At 34.1% G+C, this 27107-nt stretch overlaps 1 protein-coding gene across 1 annotated transcript in view; it reads left to right on the forward strand.

The window, feature by feature from the left end:
- Positions 1 to 27107, forward strand: part of LOC136842598 (histone-lysine N-methyltransferase, H3 lysine-79 specific-like) — a 759589-nt gene that overhangs the window by 482047 nt on the left and 250435 nt on the right. Inside the window, exon 3 of the mRNA XM_067110173.1 lies at positions 12657 to 12819. Coding sequence (XP_066966274.1) covers positions 12657 to 12819 — 163 coding nt within the window. The remainder of the gene's footprint in view (positions 1 to 12656; positions 12820 to 27107) is intronic.

Below are 27107 nucleotides of genomic sequence, written 5' to 3' on the forward strand. Positions count from 1 at the left end.
ATCTGTGCAAACAAAAAGGATTCGTCTGTATCCTGATCAATTCTCTTATCAAAACTATCTACAATTACATCTGGGACCGACGTTAAAAGGCAAGCAAAGTGTAACAATCTTTCAAAATTATCTAAGGAGATATTATTTCCAGTTACCCATGGAGAACCTGTTATAGATTTCTTTAACTCAACTACTGCATCAAATAAATTCGCACTGTATGTGACTAGTGAATCATTGCCCTTCTTTATTTTGAGAAACTCTCGCAAATTCCGAACTGCGCATTCACGTTGAACTCCGCCATAAGTAGCTCGTAGAAATTTCTGCAGTTCATTCCAAGTTTTACACCTTCTGAACCCGAAACTGCGTGCTCGTTTCCCAATATCTCCTTTATCTAAATCCAGAAATGATTTAGCCTCTGTTAAAGCTTCAGCGCCATTCGTAATTTTCTTGGAATTCAGATAATTGTTCACTGACTCAATGAAAGTTTCTATATTTTGGGTTGGCTTTCCATCAACTAACCCTTTAAAATTTGTAATTCCCACAAATGTTCGTCACTTTATGCACCACAATTGATTGGGATGTGCTTGCTGCATCGTCCGGCATTTTGTGAGTAATCACACGCCCTGAGCGTAACAACATAAAAAGAAAACCAAAAAGAACACTAGAGAAAGGCACAAGTTACCCCCTCTAAAAGAAGAATAGAAAACGGCGTTCTGCGCAACTTACGAGAATGGGGTACTTACCAATTTTGAAACAGAAAACGAAGTACCTATCTCTCAACAAACTTGCTAACCTGTGACGTCACCTACTCGACGGCTAAGCAAAAAAACACCCAGCGCGTTTCTAGTTGAATCATCACTTTGCGTAATTAACTCACAATCGCCACTATTCACACTTATTTGGGTATTTTGTTAACCCCAAAATTGCTCTAGAGATCATCCAGATCTATTTCACAACTCCCCACTCCCAGTACTCGAATAGAAACGGAAAAAAGAGGAAAGGTTCCCCACGTATTTCCACGTAATCACGACCTACTCAGTCATTCAACACTGACCCGTCGCCTTAGCTCTTAGGTGAAGTCGCCTATGCCTTGGGCATCAACGTTACCAATTAGTCTATTAGCAATCTCCTCTTTCGCCATCATTAAAGACATTAAAATCATGCTGCCACCATTTAAAATCAAAAGACACCCGCTGCCATTTCATTCAACACGGCTGCCAAATTAATTCAGACACCGCTGCCAACATTTCATTCATTCTGTTTAACTGTAACGAGGACAGAATTAACACCTTTTTGAAGGTGTACGTAACGTGCTCCAACGATCTTTATTCATGAAACGGAGGCGTATGAACGTTCGCTCACGATAACACATCTATTTTTCATCTCTCTTTTCTCTCTCTCTCTCTCTCTCTCTCTCTCTCTCTCTCTCTCTCTCTCTCTCTCTCCGTGTATCGCCTCTCTCTCTCTCTCTCATCTTTTTTCCGTTTTCCGAAGTTCACCCACCCGAATCGCACTCATTCTCACCAAATCAATTAAATGGACCATTTAAAGAAACGCAAATAGTTTCTACAAAAATAGGTTTATTATTCAAATAACCCAACAAGAAATGAATAAAACAAAGCAAAGATTAAAATGCATAATAAATGAATTATCGAGTTAGATAACTAAACTCTGAACTGTAAAACACTTCTGATTAAAGAAGTCTCACTATGGCTAATAGCCTGAAAATATCCAAACTCACACATACTCCCCAAATCAATAATTAGTCATGTCAAAAAACAGTCTACCACATGTTATTCAAAACAGTCCACACTGTCCACCGACATCTGTCCACAGACATCTGTCGGAAGAATCAAACATGATAGAAAACTCCCAAAAATATATGAAATGCAAAACACAATAATGGAAAGTGTAAAATGCATAGCCAAGATATGGCAAACGTAACATGACAAAACAATAATATAAAAGAGGTATGAATATTCATATTAAATCTCCCACACCAGTTCAAAAGTTCATAATGATTAGAAAATCATGGTAAAAATCACAAGTTCAATTTCCTCCCATAAAAACAGAGATTTCAAACTCTACCTTATCTGCCGATTCAAAGCCTGGATCCTCTCCAAAGCTACGTCTAGACAACTGCAGTTCTATCACGTTAATGAACGATCAAACTCACTTTTAGGGCAGATTTTGGCAAATCTAGATCAAATTAACGCACGTACTCACGAATATACATAACACTTCGGAAGATCACCTGACTGGCAATATTGCTGAGGAATCAAACTATTTGCTGAACACAAAGATTTTACCTCGAGTCTCTCGACCTACTTCCATCTGACTCCATAAATTCTTTCATCACATCTTAAAGCATTGAAGCTATGAAATGCATATATGTGTCCTTTAAAATTGTAGCAGCCATATTTTCTGAAATATATATATATATATATATATATATATATATATATATATATATATATATATATATATATATATATATATATATATATATATATATATATATATATATTATATATATATATATATATATATATATATATATATATATATATATATATATGAATAATACCAAAGTTTCAAGATGGAAATTGCTGTCCTCTTATAGAATTTATTTTATAAATTATGACATTGTTATTCCCTGGTTTAATATATATACAATCATTTGCAGTTTAAATAAGATATCATTATATAGGGTAATATAAGATTAACTCCGATGGACTTATCACATAACGAAAAAGACCATCTAATAAGTTAAAAAATAAGATACCATGTTATATTACATTTTAAACCTGTTCAGAAAAATAAACGACCATAAATTGCCAAATTTAAGACGGTTTAATTCTATTGGTCTAAAAGAGTCCTTTAATTGAAAATGAACTTAGTTATATATATCTAAAAATAAGCAATGCTACCCGTTACCATTCAATCAAAATCTTTTTATTTCGAGCGCTTATTCATTATCAAAGTTTTACCTGTCAGGATCTTTTTTTCATAAAACGCTGAGGAGTTGGCGTGTGGGGACAGTTTATTCTGGAAATATGTACATATGAGAACGATGAACTGTTGGAAAATTGATTAAAGTTCTATAGAACTGCTAGGTGTGGACGAATGCAACGATTCAAGACAGTTTTTGGGACTTCATCTGGGAAGCATCTCAGATGCTCTGATCAGAATATGAATAAATTATGTATATTGTAGGGGTGTTAATTTAACTGTTAGACCCTTCAACATTATTTGTAGGCTGTTATAAGTCCAAATCATACAATAAAAATCTAAAACAATATTTCCATTTGATACAGACAATTTGGTATAGGCCTAGGCCAATCATGTCTTTTTATGATATGTGTTACAATAATGAAAGTAAACTTCATTGTCCAATATGTAAAAACTAAACCAACCCCTCAGTTCTAATCTAAACTCATTCATTAATATTTTATGAAAATATACGTCTTTTTTTTAATAAGAAATATTTAGTCTATACTCTGTTAAGTTTTTTTACTTCTTTCCTATTATTAAGTGAATTGCTGCAAGAGTTAGCCTTCCATCCCCTCATCATATTAAGAAAAAAGCGGCAAAACACTTTCCCGTACGGCTAACTTCAACTCGTGATACACATTTTTTTATATTGGTTTTTGGAACATTTTTAACATAACATAATAAATTACAACTCATTATTTTTACAATGACATCAAATTCCTTAACGCAGAATTTTGTATAAAGTTATGCGTGCGGCATCTGTGAACTTGGTCAATTCATACAGCAACGTAATCATGAATCAAACAAAATCTTTCCCTTCTTGGAGGAATGTTAGGCAATTGGTATTTATTGTTTTGAATAGATACGCGATGATAAAAGATAGAAATGAATACATATCATTCTAATATATAACCGTGAACAACACTATTCCTTTCCTAAATGATGGGAATACTATTCCTTACTGTGTATGACCACATCTGCAAAATGTATGAATTGGCATGCTGTGTAAGCTGCAAACACTTCAAGTCACTTGAAGTGCAGTAGTTGCCATTTCTTAAATCCCTATTTGCATCTAATACATTTACCCTCCAAGTGCCATTTAGAAAAGATTTCCAGATGTAATGATCTACATTCCTGTAAAGTTTTAATCTAGAATCTTCCGTCATTATCTGCTAGGCAATCAGTACCAAGCAATGTGAAAAGAAACTTATCTTCCGAATGCAGTGAAGTATTTTGCCAATTCACACGGTAATTAATTCCAGCCGCTACTAGCTGAAGTTGTTGCGTTTGGCCACTGCTACGCATGCATGGACATGGCTTAGTTAGCAATAAAGTTGACACTGGTCAGGATCTACTGTATATAAATTATATATATATATATATATATATATATATATATATATATATATATATATATATATATATATATATATATATATATAATAAATATAACTTGATGATGAATAATATTGTGAAGACCAGGAAGAACATTCTTTATTACACAAGCTTTCTCAGGTATAAAACCTCATCATCAGGCTGAAAAACCGACAAGGATGAGAATCAATGAAATTATAATAAAATGAATTGTCATAATAAATCTTCAGCAAAAATACTAACCAAATATATAAAACGAACAGGAATTACAAGCTAAAAGGGTGAGAAGCAAAAAAAACGAAAAACTAAAAATGAACATAAACATAAAAATATAAAAGTAATGAGAAATGTAAACAAACTACGAATCACAAAGTAAAATATTTAACGACCCAGTTGTGCACCTACTATGAAATTACACGATAGCTAGTTGAATACCAGACGAGTTGTTGTTCAATTCCGGTTTCATCTTTTTAATAAACAGCGACTCTGAAATCAAAAGGTCCAGTCTAGGGTTTCTCATTTTGGGAGGATGTCTTTGTCCCGGGATTCCGGGATAAAATTTAATCTAATCCCGGGATAAAATTTAATCTAATCCCGGGATCCTGGGATTTCCCGGGATGTCTATTTTTTTTATGAATTGCCTTTATGACTCATTTTTGTTAATGCTACTCTGGCTTTTAACCATATAACCATTGTTTTCAAGTACAGGGTAGTGCCATAGCCACTGTACTATGGTATTCCATTACCCTTTTACTCGAGTTATCTGCATGAGAGTGCACTCATGTGCACTTTACTGTCATTCTCTCTTTAATTTTTTCTTAACCAGCTGTTCACCCCGCAAAGCCTTAGGGTTTGTTGTCTGTTGACTTTTCAGTTGGAGAGACAGTTTGTCATTTAATAATTAATTATAATATGGAATTGTAAATACATAATATTGATGAAAGTAGCTCAGAATGTACAGTATAATATAAAGAGTTCTTCATAAATGCTGATGTTTATAGTCCGAGTGCTTTACTTAAGGCGGCTCATTCATGAATCAGTCCTTAATTGTCCGTAAAATATATGTACAACTTTAGTATAACACCGTATAATATTAGGTATATGCTTATTGGTATTTTCTTTTATTACTACTTACTGAAATGTTAATGGAAATGAAAACAAATTTTGAGTACATTCAATTATATATTTTTTCTGATTTTACAAAACTAAAATGAATGTCTTTTTTTGCAGTTGATAATGTAACAAAATAAAAAACATAATTTTTTTATATCAGTAAAAGTAAAATTAAGGGCACTGTCTGTAGGTAATATTTAGTACGAAATTTGTAATGATTTTTAACTTGGTAATTAACCATTATTTTTTGCAGCTGATAATATAACAAAAGGAAAAACATAATTTTATATCAGTAAAAGTAAAATTAAGTCCATAGTTTTTATGTAATATTTATTACGAAATTTGTAGTGATTTTCAACTTAGTAATTAACCATTAGACAACTCCTTATGAAATTTGTAATTAGTAATTTTGCTATTAAGAGAGAGAGAGAGAGAGAGAGAGAGAGAGAGAGAGAGAGAGAGAGAGAATAAACTGATAAATTTAAGAGTTTTTAAAGAAGTAGTAGTAGTAGTAGTAGTAGTAGTAGTAGTAGTAGTAGTAGTAGTAGTAGTAGTAGTAGTAGGAGGGAGGAGGAGAGAGAGAGAGAATGGGATAGATCTCTCTCTCTCATAACAACTTTTACACACACACACACACACGTCATTATGTCACATCATCACTAACAACAACATAATCATCAACAGCAACTACTACTACTACTACTACTACTACTACTACTACTACTACTACTACTACTGCTGCTACTATTACTACTACTACTACTACTACTAAAACTACTAAGCCACTACTACTAAAAGGAAGACCATTCAATTTCATTTTCCAATAGTTTGTCCCGGAAAATCCCGGGACAATGAGAAAAATCCCGGGATTGTTTACCCTCAGAAAATGGCCGGGATCCCGGGAGAGAAACCCTATCCACCAATAAGGCTTGCCTTTGAGAACAGAGAATTCATTCATATTTTCAACAGCTTCTACTACATAAACAAAAGCAGCGTTGCCATTTAGCGTGTCTAGTGAACGCAGGGGGTAAAAGGAATCATTTCCCTGACTGTACCTGCACACTCACTCCTTGAGTTGCCAGCGTACCTTCATAGATATGTAGCTTAAAAGCCTCCAAACTGCTCAGCCACTCACTGCTTGAGGTTACATCTCTACTGGTTGCTAAACACTCAGCTTGTTTAGTCTCAGTTTTCCCAACTGTCTCAGTCTTCCCCACACTGCTCTTCATAGTTTGTTTCACCTGGTTGCCTTTAACCACTTGACCAACTGGCTAGGTCTGCTGTTGTGTCTGATAACAATCTCGACTGCAGTGTCCTACTCTTCCACACTTGAAGCAGACAACATTAATCTTCTGTATTTGTCTTGAGAAACTGGATGATGAAGATTTAACATTTGATTGTTGAGGGGTATTACCTGGCTTTGTATTGGCATTGCCACTAGAAGGATTCCTATTTGGAATGTTCCTAAAATTTGGATGAAACCTAAAATCTGTGCATTGTGGGTTCTGGTACTTGACATTATAATTCCTTTTTCTACTTATAATATTATAATCTTCACTCACTGTAGCAGCTTTGTCAAGTTCCTTAACCTTTCTCTCTCTCTTAAATAGGCTCTTATGTGTTCAGGAATTCCTTTAAGATATTGCTCTAGGACTACCAACTCCTCAAGTTCGTCCATAGATTTAACTTTAGCAGCCTCCAACCATCATTTGAAACATCTTCTTACTTTGTAGGTATAATCCAAGAAAGTCATCTTGTCACCCTTTCTCAAAGATCTGAATCTTTCATTATAATATTCAGGGGTCATCTGGTAAACTTGTAGCACACTGTGTTTGAGTACCTTGTACTCTACACTGATCAGCTGATAAGGCTAAATAGGCACTTATTCCTTCACCGATGAGAACATTCTGCATCAAGACTGACCATTTATCTTCTGGCCATCCCATACCTGAAGCCACTTTTTCAAAGTGATCAAAAAACTCATCTGGAGCTTTTTCAGTAAACTTTGGAATTAATTTCTGCAATCTTACTGCATCAAGTACAGGCTCTTGAGTACCTTGGGTAGGGTTAGAAGGTGTTACAGGTAACTTGGAGCGAGCTTCTATTAATATCGTCTCTCTTTCTTAATCTTCTTGCTTCCTTGCACTTTTGCTTTCCACCCTTTCTTCCCTTGCTCTTTTTCTTTCTTCTTCTGCTGCTCTTTCTTCTTCCCTTTCTTTTCTTTCTCTTTCTGCCAGCATTCTCAGCTTAATCAAACTTTCTTCTCTTTCCTCTCTTTCTTTTTCTGATTGCTTTTTCTCTCTTTCAGCCTGCATCTTCAGCTTAATCAAATTTTCTTCTGCTTCTATACGTCTAAGCTCTACCTCCGCATCATTTTTCTCTTTCTTTTGCACTTGTTTATTTAAAAATTCTGCCTCAGCTGCATTCAGCAATTCTTGTGCCTCTCCTAACTCTTCATCTATTTTACCAGAGTCCATCAATGCTTGGATTGCAATACATCTGATTTGTGCCTTAATCATACCCTAGACACATTACCCCCACATGCCACCGCTAAAGCAGTCCACTGTGCCTTAGTCAGGTTGGATTCAGATAACTCTGGGATGGAAGGAGCTGCTAAAAACTTCTGCACATTGAACAGTGGCATTTTCTCTAAGTTACTCAACTAAATAATTCACAATTCAAAGTTAAAATAATTGTATGGTCACTCTCCTATCAAAATATATCCCTAACACCACCAGTATAAACCACAAACCAGAGTGATATTTCCTTACCAAGTATCCGGTTATTACACAACTAATCACAGAATACAAAAATTTACCTCACTTCATCCAGATACCTGAACTCTCATAACAATAAAAATTACGACTGAGTACTCTAAAGGTAACAGTGATCCCTTAAAAAGTTTATTAATCACGTGAAAAAATAAAACTAAGTTTATTAAAACAAGTGTGAGGTATCAACAATTAAACAAGAAATATACTAGAGTAAAAGGGCATCACTCCACAGGTCTTAATTCACTTCAGCAAAACTAAAGGAACAAAACATGTTTATCACTATGCCTTATGCACACAATTTACCTATTCACTGGTGGTCAACAAATGAAACACTGTTTTTAAAAACATTAAATACAAAAATTTATTTTTAAATTCAAAATTTATAAATAGAATTCACAATCTGAAAAAAATGTACTATTGCTTGAAAACAACACAAAATTTAACCCTTAAACGCCAAGCTTCTAGTTACAAAAGTGTCTGTCGTATGCCGGCGGCGTTTGGGAGTGAGCGCCGAAGCAGAAAAAAAGTTTTTTTCAAAAAATCACAGCACGCTTAGTTTTTAAGATTAAGAGTTCATTTTTGGCTCATTATTTTTTCATTGCTTGAGGTTTAGTATGCAACCATCAGAAATGAAAAAAATATCATTATCATATATAAATTTTGGAATATATGACAGCGCAAAAAAAATTTCATATATAATTGTATACAAATCGTGCTGTGAGCAAAACGGTTAAAGCTAAAGAGTTTTTTTTCGTTGTATTTTACACTAAATTGCGATGATTTTGGTATATAACAAATTGTAAAACGATCAAAGCAACACAGAGAAAATATTGTCACAAAATGATGCATGAATTCGTAACGCGCGGACGTAAAAACATTTTTTTTTTTAAATTCACCATAAATCAAAATATTGTGCTAGAGACTTCCCGTTTGCTGCAAAATTAAGACAATTGATTGAAAGTTACTAGACTGTAAGTGTTTTAGCTTACAATTGCATTTTCGACCATTTCGGTCGAGTTAAAGTTGACCGAAGGTCGAATTTTTTCTATTTATCGTGATTTATATGAAGATATTTCAAAACTGATGAACACTACAACCATGAGTTATTTTATGTTGTATTTTACATGAAATTGAGCACATTTTCATGTATAACACTTTATGTAAAGCCTGATATAAAGCGGTGCGAAAATTACGACAAGGTGACTAAAGAAATTCTGAGATTTTCAGCAGAGTTACCGTGCGAGGAGGGAAGGAAAAAGGTTTTTTCAAAAATTCACCTAAATCGAAATATTATGCTAGAGACTTTCCGTTTGTTGCAAAATTAAGGAAATGATTGAGTGTTACTAGAATTTAAGATTTTTAGCTTACAATTGCATTTTTTGACCATTTCGGTCGAGTCAAATTTGACCGTAGGTTTAAATTTTGACACTTATCGTGGTTTATATGAAAACATTTCAAAGCTAATAAAAGCTACAACCATGAGTTATTTTTTGTTGTATTCTTCATTAAATTTAGCACATTTTCATGTATAACACTTTATGTAACGCCTAATATAAAACGGCGCGAAAATTACGGCAAGGTGACTAAAGAAATTCTGAGATTTTCAGCAGAGTTACCGCGCGAGGAGGGAAGGAAAAAGTTTTGTTCAAAATTTCACCATAAATCGAAATATTGTGCTAGAGACTTCCCGTTTGTTGCAAAATTAAGGTAAATGATTTTATATTAATAGAATATAATATTTTTAGCTTACAATTGCATTTTTCGACCATTTCAAAAAACTGATAAAGGTTTAAATTTTGCTATCAATTTATATGAAAACATTTCAAAACTGATAAAAGCTACAACCATGAGTTATTTAATGTTGTATTCTACATAAAATTGCACATTTTCATGTATAAAACTGTATGTAACGCCTAATATAAAACGACGCGAAAATTACGACAAGGTGACTAAAGAAATTCTGAGATTTTCAGCAGTTACCGCGCGCGGAGGGAAGGAAAAAGGTTTTTTTCAAAAATTCACCATAAATCGAAATATTGTGCTAGAGACTTCCCGTTTGTTGTAAAATGAAGGGAAATAATTGAGTGTTACTAGAATGTAAGATTTTTAGCTTACAATTGCATTTTTTAACCATTTCGGTCGAAATGAAATTGATAAAAGCTACAACATATTTTTTTGTATAAATTGCACACATTTTCTTTATGTAACGCCTAATATAAAACGGCGCGAAAAATTACGACAAGGTGACTAAAGAAATTCTGAGATTTTCAGCAGAGTTACCGCGCGAGGAGGGAAGGAAAAGGTTTTTTTCAAAAATTCACCATAAATCGAAATATTGTGCTAGAGACTTCCCGTTTGTTGCAAAATGAAGGGAAATAATTTTATATTACTATAATGTAAGATTTTTAGCTTACAATTGCATTTTTTTACCATTTCTGTCGAGTCAAAATTGACCATGGGTTTAAATTTTGACACTTATCATGATTTATATGAAAACATTTCAAAACTGATAAAAGCTACAATCATGAGTTATTTTTTGTTGTATTCTACATGAAATTGCACACATTTTCTTGTATAACACTTTATGTAACGCCTAATATAAAACGGCGCGAAAATTACGACAAGGTGACTAAAGAAATTCTGAGATTTTCAGCAGAGTTACCATGCGCGGAGGGAAGGAAAAGGTTTTTTAAAAAATTCACCATAAATCGAAATATTGTGCTAGAGACTTCCCGTTTGTTGCAAAATGAAGGGAAATGATTTAATGTTACAATAATGTAAGTTTTTAGCTTACAATTGCATTTTTTTACCATTTCTGTCGAGTCAAATTTGACCATAGGTTTAAATTTTGGCACTTATCGTGATTTACATGAAAACATTTCAAAACTGACAAACGCTACAACCATGAGTTAATTTTTTTTTTTTTTTTGTACTCTACATGACATTTCGCACATTTTCATGTATAAAACTTTATGTAAAGCCTAATATAAAACGACGCGAAAATTACGACAAGGTGACTAAAGAAATTCTGAGATTTTCAGCAGAGTTACCGCGGGCGGAGGGAAGGAAAAATTTTTTTTCAAAAATTCACTATAAATCGAAATATTGTGCTAGAGACTTCCCGTTTGTTGCAAAATGAAGATAAATGATTAAATATCACTATAATTTTAGATTTTTGCTTACAAAAAATACCCAAATATATATATATATATATATATATATATATATATATATATATATATATATATATATATATATATATATATATATATATATATATATATATATATATATATATATATATATATATATATATATATATATATATATATATATATATATATATATATATATATATATATATATATATATATATATATATATATATATATAATAAACAAAATTAGTAGGAAAACAGTTGTTTTTAAAAAGTTTGTTAAGAATATACATTCCTCGTGAAACATGTCCCAGTTAGAAGTAAGCCGTAAAGCTCTGTGGAATAATGTGTAAACAGAATTAATTTTAAATTTAAGTAGCATAAGCTATAGAAATTCAGCCCAATCCGGTAAAAGTTCTTTTCTAAAAACAGTAGTGTTTTATATATATATATATATATATATATATATATATATATAATATATTATATATATATATATAAAGTTTATGTATATATACACATGCATATTTATTTATATATACGCATATATGTGTGTATATATATGTATGAATGTATATGTATGTATATATACGTATATATACATATATATATACATATATATATATATATACTGTATATGGATATACGGATATACGGTACACTTTTTCCAGTTACATACGGAATAATGTAAATGTCCTCTAAACTCCTCTATTCCTTCAATCTATTTGAATACTTTTGTCACAACAGAGCCTGAGATGATGTGGTCAGGTAGGTAATCTGACATCGCTCTGTTACTCGATTCGGGTTCAAATCCTGCTACAGACGTCAGTCATTCTTCGCAGTCCTCCCTTAGGAGCTCTCGTTTTGCGCGATAAGCGAATGCAAAAGGTGTGAAGATACTGAAAAGTTAAGAGGGCCCTGTTGGTTTAATTTTTTAATTTTTATATATATATATATATATATATATATATATATATATATATATATATATATATATATATATATATATATATATATATATATATACTATATATATATATATATATATATATATATATATATATTAACGGTACCGTCAGACTTACAATATTTATATTTAAAATAAGACACGAGCACACCAATATTTGAAGAATCGTGAATTTAATTCTAGGAATAGTTATTTAATCAATATGTTAATAGATGTGTACCTACAGACAATGTTATAAAGAATTTTTAATATCATCATCCCCTTCATCTGTATTATTTTTTTGCAGGTGCGTTGCAAAGGAGACTTAACATTGATACATGAGGTTGGAGATGGTCAGGGAAATCCTTGGGTTGGATGGGGATACTCGCTGCTACCATCGACTTTTCCCCTAACTTGGGACGAAGCGAGAGAAGCTTGCGAGGTGACCCCTGGATCCATGCTGGCAAGAGGTGAGACTCATGCAATAAGAAAAGATCTACACACAGGTTCGGTATATTTTTAGTAAAACTAAACAACGCATTAGGAAATGCTAGCGTTGCGAAATGACCCTTGAATTCTGTTTTTTTGTGAATTCTAAATCCATTTTCTTTACCAAATCCAATGATTAGCAAAACGTTAGTCACAACTTTATACATTTATGGATGTGAAATGATTGTTTGGTTTTTTTAAAGTCAGAACTATGAAAATGTTGCGAGGGGCATAAATGTCTGATTTTTTACGTCTCTTTATGAATGTTGCATATATAGCACGTTTGTTGTTAGGATATTATATGTCAAACTGTCACCAGAATGTGCTTCACATATTTTCGATGGAATATCGTACTTCACTGAAAATTTTCAGCAGAAATGATCCCGTAAGTATTTTATTGACCAGTACAAGATGAAAATACGCAATGTGACTGACGCGCTTGTCATATGAAAAAGCTGCTTGGAAAACAGGGGAGTTTGATGAGCTATTCCGTCAAAAAGTCAATATATGTGGCTTTACTATTAGTATTTATAAGACAATGATACAAGGCGATTTTACTTAACCTGTTACGTCTTGAAGCTCTGGATTTTGATTGAGAAATTGTATATTCTTATTTCAAAATGTATGTCTTTTCTTATTGGAAAAAGGGCATGTGATTATCAACGCTTCTGAAATCAGTGACCTAATCATATTTATTACCTGACTCATGCCAACAAATAAATATGATTATCCCTAGTTAATTATCAAGAAAATATTGAAATATTTTCAAGGGAAATGGAAATTATAATCGCAGTCGTAAGCAAAGTGAAATGTTTATTTTTTTTAACATTAACAGAAACTTAACTAGTGAAAGGGGTTATGTATCCTGCTGACATCTCCAGATTAAAAGACAAGATAATTTTAAAACTTTTGAATTCCTGTTAAGCAAATTAATTCATATTCACCTACGGGTCTTATCAAGTAGCTAGTGGCTTCTTCTGTAATGGACGAAGCCAGTTTTCAGCGTGACAATGTTCATGAATACTGTACGTCAAAATACATTCATATATTGAACTTAAGTTTTTATATTGAATGTAGAAAGAGGTATTCCTGCTGGATACTCATTTTTAGATGTTGCTCTACAATTGACCTAGACGAGAGGAGGCCTATGGGATAGCCAGTCTGGGTAGCCCCATAACAATGATGATTTGCACATCATTAGAAGAGTTTTGTTTTCGCCAATTCAGCCATCAAAACAGATCCTAGTTGTCACTTTCTTGTGCAACTGTATCTCTGTAGAAGGGCGACAAATACTTAAATTTGTCCGCAAAACACTCTGAGGCTTAATTCTTCAGTTGCTGCTTCAAAACTTTGTCTCTCGGGTGTAAATTGCCCTGGCTAGGCACGTGTGGCTGTTCCGCAGAGTTAAAATAAGAATATAAAAGCTAGGGTAACATAGAAAAAGAAAGTAATATTCAAGAATAGAATAGAGGGGCCTATGAATATGAAGTACAGGGAAATTTTGAAAAACTCACAACACACACAAAAGTGCGTGTGCACACTCACACGTGTACGTACACACTCGCACACACACACAGCACAGACACACACACACACACACACACACACACACACACATATATATATATATATATATATATATATATATATATATATATATATATATATATATAAAGTTAGACAACAAGGAGATATTCAACATAGAGTATATCTTTTCTAAAACAACCAATTAAAGCAAGGAAGGGGAGGAAATGGAATATTAGATTTATTGCCGAAAAAGAGATAGGCATGTACCTCCATCTTCAGAGAATGAAGGTATTAAATCTATAAAAATATTGCTAGGACAACAGCTCTAAGCTTGATGGTAAAGAGGAAGAAATGATCAACAAATCATATAGACTAAGCGATACTGATTTCCGCCCAGTAAATCTGAGCAGAACTGGTGACCATTTTAGCAGAAAGTCTAAAAAGCCACCTTATTACACATCAAAGACCTAGAGGGTTAGTTGATTAGAATTGCCTTTGACTCATTCCTACTTATTAGTGAAAAAACTTTAATGGCCACCAAACATGAGAGCAATGAGCCAAATAGAGAATATTAAGGCTAAACATGAAACTTGAATAACTTGCATATAGTAAAGAATTGGTGACATCAAAACGAAACACCTTTTAAAAGCAGATTGCTCCAAGACAGGTTTGAAGGAACGTAGAAATCTAAGTTACATTTTCTTCAAATAAACTAAAAGGATTAGATTAGAGGGCAGACATAGAAAAAGGTAGCAGCAGTTATGTGGAGAGATTTAGCTTAGGTTAAAGGATCCCGATTCAGGTTTGTCACGAAAAGACCTAAAAGAACTTGTTCACCGGCCTAGCTAAGGAATCAAACTTTGATTAGGTAAGAACAAGCCTTGTATGTGCAGACAACTGTTTATGGATTGACTTTTGTCTTCATAAGAATTGCAAAATCCCAAGCTTGACTCCAGAGACTAACCAATTCCATGTAAAAAAAAAAATACTACATACATTCAGCTTAGGTAAATGATTTCAGCGTGTCTGTGACTGCACAAAATAAGACTCGAAGTTAAATTAAGTGACATCTCATAACAAAATGAAGGAAAACGTTGAAAATTTAACAAGATTCAGAGTACAAACCTATACATAACGAAATTACCTTGGGCATGGAACTGGTCTAATATCCAAGGAGTGATTCTAACATGATTTCCGTACCCTTGTCTAAATAAAACATTAGAAGAACTCCCAATTGAGCCCTGGAGATCTAAAACTCTACAAAGGCAATCATTTAATTCTTTAGAATAATAATTCTTGTTAGACATTGCAACAGTGTTGCACAATAATGAGAAACTAAACATACCAAAGAGAAATAAATCATAATCCTATTTCAAACCTTTGCTCTCAATTTGCCCTATAATTTCTCACCAACATCACACAGAAATAAAAATTCGGATAAAGTAAATTAGCCAGACAACTACAAATTAATAATTTCATCATAAACACACCAATTAGATTTCATTTATGAATAATAACCTCAATATAAATACACTAACTTAATGGTATTAAAGATTTTTTACATCATAATGCATCTTTAGTATCAAATTCATTAATTAGTGAGTATACCTTTGATGACACTCGCCTTTTACTCATACACACACTCACACACACACACAGTCACAGTGCGTAACTTTCTACTATATAGCTAGTTTTGTGAGAAAAGACTCAGTCTTGCCAGGTCCAGACTGGCTCTCTATAGCAAATCATGAGACGATATCTTTGTATAACATCATAAGTACAGACTGGAAACCCAGCACAACCTCTTATGCTGTGTTTTGGATTTGCAAGTGGCTCTCTTCTTAATTGAGAGCTGTCTCTCTCCAGCAGATAGTTTAGCTAGCCTTTCATATCATTCCACCAGATTTTCTGGTTTACATGTGATATAATGTACCTTTTTTATTCAAGACCATGTGCTTCATCAAAAGTTGATCAGGTAAAGTACTGAATGGCATCATGATTCCTGGCTATTTTCTGCCTCTATTACCTCTTGTTTTGATGCTAATTGATGTGAAGAGTGAAAGATTTTTTGACAACAAATATCTAACGGACATTCTTAATAATATGTGAACATGTAATGAGAACATCAGTGAATGAACTATGGCACCACACATAAGCATGATGCCCAAGTCATCTGAAGGATGATCTGCAGAGGAGACCAGACTACTAAACCCAGACCAGAATGTGGATTTGAAGTTATACTGACACCCAAACCTGATGGCGGCTTAGGTGAAGAACAGCACCACCCCTGAAAAAAAGAATACAATCAGAACTAATGTGGTATACAAATTCATTTACCCAAAGAGAATTATCCTGAGGTGACATCTGTAGTGTTAAGGAAACTGGGAGACATTTTGCAATTTATTAATCCATGACTAGCAGACAACATACAAAAGATTGAATGCAAGCAACATTAGTAATAGGACAAAAATTATCTCCTAATGAATGATAATTCACTGAAGCATTACCTGTAAAATTAAGTTCCTAAACATTATGTCATCTACAAGGGGGAAGAGGACTTAGAAAGTTGATGCACAGATCTAGTAGCAAAAGAAACCTTCAATGATCTTTATGACAAAGACCAGTCTCACAGAACTTACAGCAGCCAATCAGAAGATACTTAAAAATGAAAACTTATTTTACAAATTATTAGTGCGGAGATGGTGCCGATCACACACACACACACACACACACACACATATATATATATATATATATATATATATATATATATATATATATATATATATATATATATATATATATATATATATATATATATATAATATATATATATATATATATATATATATATATTCTTCTAATATGTATATATATATAATATATATATATATATATATATATATATATATATATATATATATATATATATATATATATATATATATATATATATATATATATATATATATATTACTAAAAGGACCTCATTCAAACTGGATGCTATCTGATGGAGTATTTATTCAGAAAAAGTTACAAGCTTTCTTGGACAAACAGTCCACGTTATCAAGTATCTGTACAGTGACCAGACGCATAGTCTAGCTGTATTTATATGTGTGCTGGGTACTTTTAATCCTGTTATCGCCTGGCTCTCTCCTGTGTGACCCCACCCCCTCTTGACCTTGGCCTTTCTCTGCCCCCTTCTTCTTCCAGGTGTTCGTTTTCCGTGCATTCTCTTGCGTTTTTCCTTCATTTCCTTGGTACTGTGGAGTTTAAGATTTTTCTAGATATGCTTTCTTCAAAGCCATTTCCGGTGTTCCCTGCCATTGTGTTGTTGGCGCATGTTATGAAGGCGTTCTCTACAACCAGTCTGGCCATTTTGTTGGTGTTCCTGTACAGAAAACTCATATTTTCCCAATCTATTTTATGGTCATTTTCCCAACAGTGTTTGGCAACTGCCGACATCTGATTATAATGCCTTATGTTCTGCAGGTGTTATTTGCTTCGCTCTTTACATGATTTGCCAGTTTCGCCAAAGTACCCATCTTCACAGTCTAGACACGCTGCCATATATACCTCCCCCCCAATCGCTTCCCCCTCTACCGACCTTTTGTTTCTAACTATTTTATTCCTAATGGTGTTTTTATAGATGCCTATCAATTTGAAATTATCTAGCTTCCTGTTAATGGGTGTAATAGAGCTGTTGTCCTGGACTGTAATTATTTTCTTCCCTACCAAATGTTCCTTTTCTATCCTTTTCCTCTCCCCAAAATAGTTTTTCTTTGCCTTGATGTGTGCCAACTCCCACCAATACTTAGGGTATCCTAATCTCCTAAAACTCTCCCTCAGGTAATCCAGCTCTTCGTCTAAAAGTTCGGGACTGCAAATCCTATAAGCCCTAATGGCCCACCCTGTCATTACTCCTATTTTTATTTCTTTCTTATGACTGGAGAACCTATGTATGCATGAACTGGTATGTGTCTTCTTCATATATACCTTGAATTTTAAAATTTCCCCTTCCCTCTTTACCAGGACATCCAAGAAGGAATTTCTCCCTCCTTCTCTTCTTCTATTGTGAACTTGATGTGTTCATTTAGTTTATTTATGTTTTCTAGGAACTTGTGTAGATCTTCTCTTTCTCCCTTGTAAATAATCAAGATGTCATCCACGTATCTTACCCATTTTACGATATTTAAGTTCCCTTTATTTACTTTGCCCACCTCTCCCGTTTCAAACCATTCCATAATGATATTACCTAGGGTTGGTGAAAGACTCGAACCCATGGTCACGTCATTTTTTTGTATATAATGGTTTTTGCCCCACTTGAAAACAGTCATAGGAAAGAAATAAAAATAGGAGTGATGACAGGGTTGGCCATTAGGGCTTATAGGATTTGCAGTCCCAAATTTTTAGATGAAGAGCTGGATTACTTGAGGGAGAGTTTTAGGAGATTAGGATACCTAAGTATTGAATAAGATCCTCTTAGTAATTCTACTAATGCACAGAACAATTGTTTACGTGATAAAATTAATATATATATATATATATATATATATATATATATATATATATATATATATATATATATATATTTATATATATATATATATATATATATATATATATATTTACTAACAGGACCTCAGTGAAACTGGATGGTATCTAGTAGAGATATATTTATTCAATAAAAATAACAAGCTTTCAAAGACTAACAGTCCTCATTCTCAAGTATCCGTCTAGTGACCCGACACTAGTCCAGCTGTATTTATGTGTGTGGGGGATTTGGTTGAAGCCCTGTTCCTGTGATTATCATTCGTCCTCTGTGTGGCCCCGCCCTGATGATCTTGGCCTGCTTCTGCCCGCAGTTCTTTCCAGGTGTAAATTTTTCATGTGGTTTCTTGTGTGTTTCTTTTTTATTGTAGAGTATACCATTTTTCTGGACAGGCTGTCTTCAAATCCGTTTCCGGTGTTGCCCACCATTACGTTGTTTGCACATGTTATGAAGGCATTCTCTACAATCAGTCTGGCCATTTTGTTTGTGTTCCTGTACAAAAATTCATATTTTCCCAGTCTATTTTGTTGTCCTTCTCCCAACAGTGCTTGGTGACTGACAACGTCTGATTGTAGTATTTTATGCTTTGTAAGGTTGTTTGCCTCGGTCTTTGCATGATTTCCCTTTTTCTCCAAAGTAACGCTCTTCATTGTGTAGACACGCTGTCATGTATAACCCCCCCCCCCCACCTTACCTCTTTCCTCTCTACCAACTTCTTGTTTCTAACTATTTTATTCCTAATGATGTTTTGTAACTACCTATTAATTTTAAATTATCTAGCTTCCTGTTGATGGGTGTAATAGTGTTGTTGTCCGGGACACATATTCCCCAACTGTATTATGATTCGGCTAGGCGAGTGAGCGCCTAGGTTTTTTTTTTTTTTTGCCATGCCTCTAGGTTAGGTTAGGATAGTTAAAGAATATAATTCTTCTGTGTTTTGGGCGTGGTAAACATATTGAGATTATTTTCAAGAAGATTCTATGGTTAGTTTTTAAGATATGGCGTCCTGCTTTTTTCAGGGAAGGTCCCGAACCATAATACAATTGGGGAATAAGCGTACCGGACTGTAATTATTTTCTTCCCTTTCAAATGTTCCTTTTCTATCCCTTCCCTCTCCCCAAAATAGTTTTTTCCTGCCTCAATGTGTGCCCGTTCCCACTAATACTTAGGGTATCCTAATCTCCTAAAACTCTCCCTCTGGAATTACAGCTCTTCATCCAAGAATTCTGGACAGCAAACCTATAAGCACTGATTATATATATATATGTATGTATTATGTATATATATATATATATATATATATATGTATAAATATATAAATATATATATATATATATATATATATATATATATATATATATATATATATATATATATATATATATATAAAATCCACACATTGGAGAGCACTATAGTAGGCAGGAGAAGGGCGCAGGAACACATACAAATCCAGTACATACTGTACATTTATTTGTCTACTCGTTTCTTGACCCGTGGTCACATCATCAGGACATCATCTACAGTTATAAATTAAAAAGGGGCATTAAGCATACATAGTTAAAAGTAAACATACACAAAACATAAAAAACTTAAAATAGATTGTTTTAGTTCAACTGCTTTTCTATATTAAGTTTTTTATGTTTTGTGTATGTTTACTTGTAACTATGTATGATGAATGCCCCTTTTTAATCTATAACTGTAGATGATGTCCCGATAATGTGACCACGGGTCAAGAAAAGTGTAGACAAATAAATGTACGTGCTGGATCTGTATGTGTTCCTGCACCCTTTCTCCTGCCTATATATGTATATATATATATATATATATATATATATATATATATATATATATATATATATATATATATATATATATATATATATATATATATATATATATATATATATATATATATATATATATATATATATATATATATATATATATATATATATATATATATATATATATATATATATATATACATATATATATATATATATGAATATCTTTTATATAATACTACAGTGTAATATGAAAATAAGAAGGCCCATAAAACACTATTTAAACATTGAAACCATATATTTCAGGCACTTGTTTCTGTGCCCTGTTCACTATTAGAATATGGACAGGTGGAAAGTTACAATGGTATATATACAAAAACATGAAGGTGTGGCCTTGGGCCTCCGATGTTAAGGAGGTGGCGTTTCTTAAGAAGGAGGAGATTGACCAAATTCCTAGTGGTTTTTGGCCTCATTAGCTCCCGTTTGGCGATGGATCTGGCGGTCGCGTTTCTTGGGTCATCTTCTTCAAAAGGGTGCGAGGATTAAGGTGTCAATGGCGTCCGATTTCCAATGTCCTCCTGACAGGTTCATATTGTTGGTTTGATTGATGATAGCAGATTCCAGCATCTTTCTTTTGTACGGACAGCTACTCTTGAAAACCAACTCCGCCTCTCCAGTTAATGACATGCCCTGTATTTCTAATATGTAGGAAAATTCCCGAACTCTCGAAGCGTAACGTACTGATCTTTTGTGCTCTGTTATTCTTTGCGAGAGCGATCTACCTGTCTCGCCTACATAAATGTCATGACAATTACTACTACGGTATCTTGTAAACTCCGGCTTCTTCCCTTTTGTTATTTAAGTATACGTTAACGAGCGAACTCCCGATGGATTTGGGATAATGGAAAATGAAAGGATTATCAGAACTGAGTTGCTCAGTGGCCTTTTGGATGTTTTCATCGTATGGAAGCTTTATTTTGTTGTTGAAATCTATTTGTCTGTTGTGAGTGGGACCTCTGTAGTATATTTTATTTGCTTTATTAATAGCCCTCTCGATAATGTGTGGTGGATAGAGCAGTTGCGTTAGGTGTTGGCGGATCGTGTTAAATTCTTGATCCAGGTACTCATTTGAACATATCCTAAGTCCTCTGAGAATAGGTTGCACCCTACCATGATTTTTACGGAGACGTCGTGGTAGCTTAAAAATGAATGTAGGAGACAGCGAAGGTGGGTTTTCTATATACTGTAAATGCATACCTGTTCTGTTTTCTTATGATCAGTACATCTAGGAACGGCAGTTTTCCGTCCTTTTCCCATTCTGTTTTAAATTTTATGGTCGGAACTAGCGAATTTAGCCTATTAAAAAATTCCTTAAAGTCCCCAGCTATTGTCCCAGAAAGTAAAGATATCATCTACGTATCTAAGCCAGATCATGTTATGGGGTTTGATAGACGACAAAAGTTCTGTTTCATCGAAATATTCCATGTACAAGTTTGCTAGAAGGGGTGATAGGGGACTTCCCATGCTACAGCCAAATTTTTGTTTGTAAAATTACCATTGAAAGAAAACACGTTGTTAGTTACACAGAGGTTGATAAGTTTTAAAGTTTTATCTATGCCAAGAGGAAAATGGTCTTCATATAGTTGTAACTTCCTCTCTAAGAAAAACAACACGTCGGCAATCAGGACTTTAGTAAATAATGAATCGACGTCTAGACTGAGCAGTTTGATGTTGTTTGAGGGGATGTTTAAACTATTAAATTTTTGTATGAAATCTTCTGCATGTTTGACGTGGGAGGATGAGAAGGTTCCTAGAAAGGGTGATAACAAGTCTGCAGAGCCATTTTGATAATTTGTACATGAAAGAGCCCTGCTAGATATTATGGGGACGTAAAGGAATCCCATCTTTATGTGTTTTCAGGCCGTAAAAATAGGGGAGAGAGGGGTTGATTACCTGAATGTCTCTAGTAATTCTATGTCTTTTTTATTGCCCCTATTGTTCTAATGACTTGTTAAACTGAGCAGCAATATTTGTTGTAATCTTTCGTTAATTTGTCGTAGGTCTCCGCATCGTTTAGAAATATTGAACTTTATTGATGTATGTCTCCTTGTCTAACAGAACTATTTTCCGTCTTTGTCAGATTTTGTGATGATGATATCCCCCTTTTCTTAAGCTAACTAATGCATTTTGGAATCTTTTCCATACGATGAAAACATCAAAAGGCCACCGAGCAACTCAGTTCTGATAATACTTTCATTTTCCATTATCCCAAATCCATCATCATTCGCTCGTTAACGTATACTTAAATAACAAAATCGAAGAACCGGGTTAACAAGATACCGTGTAGTAATTATCATGACATTTATGTAGGCGAGACATTATAGATCGCTCTTAAAAAGAATAACAGAGCACAAAGATCAGTACGTTACGCTTCCTGGAGAGTTCTGGAATTTTTCCTACATATTAGAAATACAGGGCATGTCATTAACTGGAGTGGGGCGGAGTTGGTTTTCAAGAGTAGCTGTCCGTACAAAGAAAGATGCTGGAATCTGCTATCATCAATCAAACCAACAATATGAACCTGTCAGGAGGACATTGGAAATCGGACGCCATTGACACCTGAATCCTCGCACCTCTTTTGAAGAAGATGACCCAAGAAACGCGACCGCCAGATCCATCTATCGAAACGGGAGCTAATGGAGGCCAAAAACCACTAGGAATTTGGTCAATCTCCAAGATTCTTAGGAAACGCCACCTCCTTAACATCGGACCTAAGGCCACACCTTCATGTTTTTGTTTATATACCATTGTAACTTTCCACCTGTCCATATTCTACCAGTGAACAGGGCACAGAAACAAGTCAAATATATGGTTTTCAACGTTTAAATAGTGTTTTATGGCTATCTTATTTACATATATATATATATATATATATATATATATATATATATATATATATATATATATATATATATATATATATATATATAATATATGTATATATATATATGTATATATATATATATATATAAATTATATATATATATATATATATATATATATATATATATATATATATATATATGTATATATACATATTTCTAATCGTTCTGGAAGGTTAAAATGGTGAAAGGCAGTCATGCATCCTTTTCAAGTAAAAGTCAAGATTACAATATAAAATTTAAAATAAATAACTTATATATATACATATATATATATATATATATATATATATATATGTGTGTGTGTGTGTGTGTATGTATGTATGTATATATTGCTAAGGATTCTGGAAGGTTAAACAGGTCAAATGCAATCTCAAATCCTTTTAAAGTAAAAGTCAAGATTACAAAATAAAATTTAAAATAAATAACCTATATATATATATATATATATATATATATATATATATATATATATATATATATATATATATATATATATATATATATATATATATATATATATATATATATATATATATATATATATATATATATATATATATATATAAATTTCTGACTCAATCTCAGGATCAGACCCAGGTCTATTTTTCAGGTGGAAAGCATATTCTGTTACCCACTGGGCCATACAAGTCTAAAAATTCGGAACCTGAGATTTTAATGAATTACCTGGGCAAGCTAACTGCTTGCATACCAGCGAGTTTTCCCAACTTCCGACTCAGTTCTGACCTTTTGGACAACATTTCATTTACGAATTATCCCTTCCAAGTGAATAAGATAGAAATCATCAACACACAATCACGTGTGGAACAGAAATAAATTTCTGACTCGTCAGGATCGAACCCAGGTCTCTCAGGTGGAAAGCAAGGGCGTTACCCACTGGGCCATACAAGTCTAAAAGAAGTCGGAACCTGAGAGCGACTGCACCTAAAGGAATTACCTGGGCAAGCTTAACTGCTTGCATACCAGCCTCTTTTCCCCAACCCCGACTCAGCAATGACCCAATGGACAACATTTCATTTCGAATTATCCCTTCCGAGTGAATAAGATAGAAATCATCAACACACAATCACGTGTGGAACAGAAATAAATTTCTGACTCACGTCGGGATCGAACCCAGGTCTCTCAGGTGGAAAGTAAGGGCGTTACCCACTGGGCCATACAAGTCTAAAAGAAGTCGGAACCTGATTGTGTGTTGATGATTTCTATCTTATTCACTCGGAAGGATAATTCAAATGAAATGTTGTCCATTGGGTCATTGCTGAGTCGGGGAAGTTGGGGAAACTATCACTGGTATGCAAGCAGTTAGCTTGCCCAGGTAATTCCTTTTTTGGTGCAGTCGCTCAGGTTCCGACTTCTTTTAGACTTGTATGGCCCAGTGGGTAACGCCTTGCTTTCCACCTGAGAGACCTGGGTTCGATCCCGACGAGTCAGAAATTTATTTCTGTTCCACACGTGATTGTGTGTTGATGATTACTATCTTATTCACTCGGAAGGATAATTGAATGAAATGTTGTCCATTGGGTCATTGCTGAGTCGGGAAGTTGGGGAAAACTTCGCTGGTATGCAAGCAGTTAGCTTGCCCAGGTAATTCCTTTTTATATATATAGTCGCTCTCAGGTTCCGACTTTTTAGACTTGTATGGCCCAGTGGTAACGCCTTGTTTTCCACCTGAGAGACCTGGGTTCGATCCCGACGTGAGTCAGAAATTTATTTCTGTTCCACACGTGATTGTGTGCTGATGATTTCTATCTTATTCACTGAAGGGATAATTCGAATGAAATGTTGTCCATTGGGTCATTGCTGAGTCGGGAAGTTGGGAAAACTATTTGGTATGCAAGCAGTTAGCTTGCCCAGGTAATTCCTTTTACTGCAGTCGCTCTCAGGTTCCGACTTCTTTTAGACTTGTATGGCCCAGTGGGTAACGCCCTTGCTTTCCACCTGAGAGACTTGTTCGATCCCGACGTGAGTCAGAAATTTATTTCTGTTCCACACGTGATTGTGTGTTGATGATTTCTATCTTATTCACTCGGAAGGATAATTCGAATGAAATGTTGTCCATTGGGTCATTGCTGAGTCGGGAAGTTGGGAAAACTTCGCTGGTATGCAAGCAGTTAGCTTGCCCAGGTAATTCCTTGGGTGCAGTCATCTCAGGTTCCGACTTCTTTTAGACTTGTATGGCCCAGTGGGTAACGCCCTTGCTTTCCACCTGAGAGACCTGGGTTCGATCCCGACGTGAGTCAGAAATTTATTTCTGTTCCACACGTGATTGTGTGTTGATGATTTCTATATATATATATATATATATATATATATATATATATATATATATATATATATATATATATATATATATACTATTTATCACATCACCGTGATTCATAAACAATCAGAAAGCTACAAACGTCCTTTAATATCCAATTCACTCTACCTCGGAAATAATATATTTTCATATATGTTACCAAGGGAATTTTTAGTTGATAATAAGTCCACCGTCCCGTGGGTCGAACCAGCGACGGACGAGGAATCAGGACTACAGTGACACACTAACGCAGTCGGCCACAAGAGAGGTATAAGTGAATAACATCTCCCATCATCTCACCCGTCGAACTCAGGTGTTTTGCGTTTGGAGACGATATCCACCCACCTCTGCCATGTTGACCGTGTAGTGCGTTTGTCGCACGTAGCCATATTATGACTATTTATCACATCAACGTGATTCATATACAATCAGAAAGCTACAAACGTCCTTTAATATCCAATTCACTCTACCTCGGAAATAATATATTTTCATATATGTTACTGAAGGGGAATTTTTAGTTGATAATAAGTCCACCGTCCCGTGGGGTCGAACCAGCGACGGACGAGGAATCAGGACTACAGTGACACACTAACACAGTCGGCCACAAGAGAGGTATAAGTGAATAACATCTCCCATCATCTCACCCGTCGAACTCAGGTGTTTTGCGTTTGGAGACGATATCCACCCACCTCTGCCATGTTGACCGTGTAGTGCGTTTGTCGCACGTAGCCATATTATGACTATTTATCACATCACCGTGATTCATATACAATCAGAAAGCTAGAAACGTCCTTTAATATCCAATTCACTTTTGAAATAATATATTTTCATATATGTTACCGAAGGGGAATTTTTAGTTGATAATAAGTTCGTCGTTCCGTGGGTCGAACCCTCTCTTGTGTGGCCGACTGCGTTAGTGCATCACTGTAGTCCTGATTCCTCGTCCATCGCTGGTTCGACCTCACGGACGGTGGACTTATTATCAACTAAAAATTCTCTGTAACATATATTAAAATATATTATTTCCGAGGTAGAGCGAATTGGATATTAAAGGACGTTTGTAGCTTTCTGAATGTATATACATATATATATATATATATATATATATATATATATATATATATATATATATATATATATATAT

Source organism: Macrobrachium rosenbergii, chromosome 10 (genome assembly GCF_040412425.1).
Source record: "Macrobrachium rosenbergii isolate ZJJX-2024 chromosome 10, ASM4041242v1, whole genome shotgun sequence".
In the NCBI taxonomy this organism is placed as follows: domain Eukaryota; kingdom Metazoa; phylum Arthropoda; class Malacostraca; order Decapoda; family Palaemonidae; genus Macrobrachium; species Macrobrachium rosenbergii.